This window comes from Cherax quadricarinatus, chromosome 1, assembly GCF_038502225.1.
Source record: "Cherax quadricarinatus isolate ZL_2023a chromosome 1, ASM3850222v1, whole genome shotgun sequence".
Taxonomy (NCBI): Eukaryota; Metazoa; Arthropoda; class Malacostraca; order Decapoda; family Parastacidae; genus Cherax; species Cherax quadricarinatus.
The window spans coordinates 32,987,470-32,993,469 of NC_091292.1; the positions used below are offsets into that span (position 1 = coordinate 32,987,470).

Here is a 6,000-nt window from a genome sequence, read left to right on the forward strand (position 1 = left end):
GCTGAAGGTGGTAAGAATGAACAAGCGTTGATACCCCGGGACGAAGCTGATATCATTGGGGTGAAATTTGACTCCAAACTGACCATGAAGAACTACGTTGTAAAGCTTGCAAACAAGGCGCTCATGAAGCTTATAGTACTTCGACGCATCTCTAACCTGCTCAACAGTAGAGGTAGCAAGATTCTGTACGAGGCACATGTACGCTCACACCTTGAGTATGCTCCACTTTCTTGGATTGCCTGCCTTCCATCTCGTCTGCGATTTCTTGACAGAACAGAGAAAGACGACTCATCTCTTGCCTGGCCCAGCCTGGATAGATCTGTCATTTCAGTAGAGCCTTCAATTCAGAGGGATATGGGTGGCCTTACTGTTTAGTACAGCTGCTGCTTCACTGACTGTACCCTTCTTTAGAACATCACTTCATCTGAGATCAATAATTCCTAGAATGACTCAAGTCTGAAACATGTTCGTACAACATATCAACGAAATGAAAGCGCTGGCCCACAGATGGCTCCAACTTCATCCTGTTCCATATTTTTGTTTCATAATAAAAAGGCTTTCAAATGAGCTGATGTAGGTAAAGGCTCTTAGCTTGTAAATATGTTAGGAATCGTTACCCTAACCTCGTAAAACCCTGTATAAAGAGAAAAAAAATAAAGAGAAGAGAAAGTGAAAGGGAAGAGAACAAAAGAGAAAATTATTATGATGGGGAAGCGCTAAACCTGTAGGATTATACAGCTCCTGTGAGGGGAATGGAAGGTATTCAGGCTTAATTCAGGAAACTGGAGCACAGATCCAATTCCCTAGATCAAAAGCCCCTAACCAGCATCAAAGAACCTCCCTTGAGGGGCAGAGAGAGAGAAGAAAGCAGAGAAGAAAGAAGAGAAAGAAAAAAGAAAAAGAAAGAGGGAGAGAGAAGAGTGGAAGAGAGAGAGCAGAGAAAGAAAGAAGAGAGGAAGAGAAGAGAGAGAAAGAAGAGAAAAGAGAAAGAAAAGAAAAGAGAAAGAAAAGAAAAGAGAAAGAAAAGAAGGGAAAAAAAAGAGAAAAGAGAAATAGAAGAGAAAGATGAGAAAGAAAAGAGCGCAGACTCGACAATACATCATGAATGGAGAAAAGCTGCAAATAAAACACCTAGCATATTTCCAGAACTGCAAATAAATGGTATGAACAGTGGCATGCGCAAGATGGCTAGCTAACCTCAGAATAGCATCCAGGAACTAATAAAAACAATCTTTTTAAAACCTTATACACAACATATGTTAGGTTTGTCATGGAGTACATGGCTCCAGCATGGAGGCCACACCCGGTCAAGAACGTAAAGCAACTGGAATGGTCTAAAGGTTTACAACCAGGCTAGCACCAAAAATGAGAGGAACGCATTATCAGGAAAGGAACTAAACCTGACGACCTTATATGAGAGGGCAAGAGAATATGATTAATACGAACTTTCTTAAGGCTGACATGGAGACTGATTTAAGAGGACCAGAATCATGAGGACAGGGGGTTGAGAAGCGGAATGACCGAGATGAGGCAGTGGTGGAGGCACATTTAAGATAGCTTCAAGGTTTAAGACCCAAGAGGTCAGTAGTCAGTGATACCAATCTATGTACTCTAGGTATGGCCAGGAGCCAAGCCTCGACCCCGCAAACAAACGAGTACAAATCAGCGAGTACAAATAGAGTACATACACAATGCGCACAAGGGAGTGGGTGGTGGGAGGTTGTGGTGGAGAGGGGGTCGGTACTGCAAAGCCAGAGGTTAAGGTAACGTGGCAGAACGTAGGAAAGTGAAGCGTTGTTTGTGTGGGGGGGGGATGGAGTGAAATTATGGGAAACTAGGGGGGGGGAGGAAGATCAGAGGTAAAAGTAACGTGGCAGGTAGGTAGGAAAGTAGAGGGAGGTACAGGAGAGGGAGGAAAGCACAGGAGAAATAGCCCCCCTTCAAACCCCCCACCATCCTGTACCATCCACACAAGCCGAAGTCGTTATTACCTGGGGCCACTTGCCACGCCTTCCACTTCACCTGAAGGTCACTTGGAGATGGTACACCACGGAATAGTCTTCATATCATGAACAGATGGAATATACTGCATTGTCATTCTAATTTAAGTCTTGGCATGATATTAAGTTGTTACATTAAAATAAAAACTCCAGTGCATATGGGTATAGTGTTAATGGGATATGTAGCGTTGTACGGGTTACACCTGCAACAGAGCATTTTCTGAAGACTAGCAGTGTGAAAGTCGTGCAGCACGGCTACTCTCTCTACGCCTGCATGCACATCGCACTTCTGACATAGTCGGCTAGTCATCCACCTTGCCCCAGTTATTGCCATGGGATGGCTTAAACAGGGTTTGTGTGCATGTTTATTCCAAGGCATATGGAAGATGAAACATTTAAATATGCACTACTATTACTTTATTATCATAGCTTCCATAAGAGGATTACAATGAATTACATCCTTGTATGTCAAACTGATGACTGGCAAGGCTATAAGGATGCAGTATTTTTTTTACTAAAACAAAAAAAAATGATTACCACTTAATCTGGGATTCCTTTGAATGGGCTAGAAGAGCCCACTGCAGTCCTTTGCTCAACATTGATGTTTTAGTTTTACAAGCGATTTCACTTTGATTTCTACATTGATTTTATTATACACTATTATAGGCATTGAACAACTATGTATAATACGCAATGACTTTACACAATATGCTTATATTGAAGTCCTTAGGAGGATATAATTATAGACAGCGCTAAATTCCGTCATGAACGCCTAGGGAATGGGAAGCAACCAGGTTCGATCGTTTAAGTAGTATTAAAGGTATACAAGACCAAACTCGCATTAGAAGATTCTATTCATGAAACAAGTCTTTATTACATAAAAACCGGGACACACAAGCCTCTAGTTATTTTCTTTTATATTTAAACGCTTGCGAGTTTCTCCACTGACTGCGTTGCTTAAGTGAGCATCTTTTTGTCAACATTGGTTAGAAAACACTGGAAGCTGATGCCAAAGTACATATAATACACTCAACCTTGTGCAGTACATCACCATGGACCTCTAACAAACATGCTCTATTAAACTTATTAAATCTTGTTACCTGTATTCGAAGTCCATTAACTAGATTATGTCAAGCTGTAATTCTGGCAATCAATAAACGTACATTTTTCACATGGCTCACAAGAGAACACATTAGTGTTCGTATGGATCAGTATATATACTTTATATGCTGTGATTTGTATTATGTAAATGATAAAATATTAAATGGATTGTAGCTTTATATTTTGGGAATACAACGTAACCTAACCTAGAATACAAAAATCTACTCTAGGTTAAGTTGGATTTTTTTTGAGGAGGAGGGAAGGGAGACGTGTCATCAATACACAACTTAATGTTAGAGGATTTAAATAACCCATATTTAATGAAATCCGAGCAATTCAAGTAAATATTGACCCTCTTGTGTATTACATTATGTATATTTAATCGATTATGACCTAATCAAGTCGTAGGTTAAATCTACATACCGTAATACTTATATTATCTATGCCCCCTCATGGCACTCCTACAATTAAACACCCAAAAATCAATAACCTAGCTACCTACAAACAGGATTAATAACCATAAGTCATTTCCAAACAAAAATCATAGATCAAATCATTCACAAGACACCAGCAGCAGCTCGAGCATCTCTGGGGGACAGGTAGCCATCCAGCAGCCACGCCAGAGGGGCAAGACACGGAGGCTGTGTGGCAACTTCCGGAAAATGTTGCTACCTCATCAATTTTCAGGAAAGTTACAATCGTGGCCATGCATACTTCAGCTTCACTTTCTTTGTTAACATATGGGAATATCTGAGCACGGAAGTACGAGAAAGGGGATAAGTCTTTCAGGATGCGCCTGGTTAATTAAAAGCTAGTGGCAAAACGACCCCATGGTACATACCGCTTTTACCGGAAACGTCGCGGTAAGTTGGAAGGTATGTGTAAACTGAATATACCTTTGACGTGTCTCCCACTTAGAATATTTACATTTGCTGGCAACAAGAACAAGAAGGAAAACCTCTAGAGTTTAGTTTAAAGGGGTCTGGTCTAGCCAGCAGCTGACTGACTGCTCGACCCCCCGTATGTAGGTTACGGTGAAAACCGGGACCATCTCCAGACCGAAGGACTTGGGGGCACTAGGTCACCCACCCCACTGTATAACATATTGTCAAAATACTTACCGAGTCCCTGTTAATATTTTCATTCAGGTGCTTGAGCTTTTCAATGCTTTCCTTAAGCATGTTATGATTATCAACCGACGTTATTTCCTCTATCTTGCCCTTGATGGCTTTCTCAGCTTCAGGCGAAGATTTATTCTTCCTGTTTCTTACGCCCGTGTCCATAGTGGACCAGAGACGACACAGTTACCACAAATTAAAGCAAGAGTCAGCACACCCACCCCCCACGGCAGCTCAGCACAGAATGAGAGGTATCAGCACAGTTGACAGTGCAGGCAATGGAGTCTAGTGAGGGCGGCGCTGCTGCCATCTATTGACCACCAAACTCACTCTACTACTTCCACTTACAGGTATATCCAGTGTTTTAATTCTACTCCTTACGGTAATATTTTGGCATATATAGTATTAAACATAGCGCATATATATGAGTTCGTACATTATTATTTGATGCATAATGCCAGACTTTATAGCGAATAATATTATTAATCTCGCCTTTTAATGTAATTAGAAACTGTTGATGCACCATTCATCCCGGCTCCAGAGAAAACGTTGAGCTGCCTCAGCACACACTGTCACACACGGTATATACGTTATGCAGGGAGACCTGTATATCCCTAAGTGTATATGTTGTGTTTTTTAAGCGGAGTTTGTAAACCAGGCTTATTCAACAACCATCGCTTTGCTAAATAAGTTGAATGTAAAACTACCGTTGGCATAATTCTTAAAAAATTAGTCTGAACATGGCGAAATTTATATATTTCCTTGACATACACTTCTTATTATTACTACTACTACTACTAATAATAATAATTATGATAATAACAATTTAAACTGATAGTCAGTCAACTTGGGTAATATTAAGCTGTTTTATATAACGTTCATTCTAGCAAAGTTAGCGCAGGTACTTTACACTGCAAAGTTAAGTATAGTTTACCTGGAGTTTACCTGGAGAGAGTTCCGGGGGTCAACGCCCCCGCGGCCCGGTCTGTGACCAGGCCTCCTGGTGGATCAGAGCCTGATCAACCAGGCTGTTGCTGCTGGCTGCACGCAAACCAACGTACGAGCCACAGCCCGGCTGATCAGGAACTGACTTTAGGTGCTTGTCCAGTGCCAGCTTGAAGACTGCCAGGGGTCTGTTGGTAATCCCCCTTATGTGTGCTGGGAGGCAGTTGAACAGTCTCGGGCCCCTGACACTTATTGTATGGTCTCTTAACGTGCTAGTTACACCCCTGCTTTTCATTGGGGGGATGGTGCATCGTCTGCCAAGTCTTTTGCTTTCGTAGTGAGTGATTTTCGTGTGCAAGTTCGGTACTAGTCCCTCTAGGATTTTCCAGGTGTATATAATCATGTATCTCTCCCTCCTGCGTTCCAGGGAATACAGGTTTAGGAACCTCAAGCGCTCCCAATAATTGAGGTGTTTTATCTCCGTTATGCGCGCCGTGAAAGTTCTCTGTACATTTTCTAGGTCGGCAATTTCACCTGCCTTGAAAGGTGCTGTTAGTGTGCAGCAATATTCCAGCCTAGATAGAACAAGTGACCTGAAGAGTGTCATCATGGGCTTGGCCTCCCTAGTTTTGAAGGTTCTCATTATCCATCCTGTCATTTTTCTAGCAGATGCGATTGATACAATGTTATGGTCCTTGAAGGTGAGATCCTCCGACATGATCACTCCCAGGTCTTTGACGTTGGTGTTTCGCTCTATTTTGTGGCCAGAATTTGTTTTGTACTCTGATGAAGATTTAATTTCCTCATGTTTACCATATCTGAGTAATTGAAATTTC

At 41.7% G+C, this 6,000-nt stretch overlaps 1 protein-coding gene across 2 annotated transcripts in view; it reads right to left on the bottom strand.

The window, feature by feature from the left end:
• rt (Protein O-mannosyltransferase rt) overlaps positions 1 to 4,489 on the bottom strand; it is a 177,102-nt gene extending 172,613 nt beyond the window's left edge. For both annotated transcript variants that reach the window (XM_053775322.2, XM_053775319.2), the window contains exon 1: positions 4,223 to 4,489. In XM_053775322.2, the coding sequence (XP_053631297.2) occupies positions 4,223 to 4,384 (162 nt within the window). In that variant the 5' untranslated portion in view covers positions 4,385 to 4,489. The remainder of the gene's footprint in view (positions 1 to 4,222) is intronic.
• Positions 4,490 to 6,000: the final 1,511 nt, after the last annotated feature.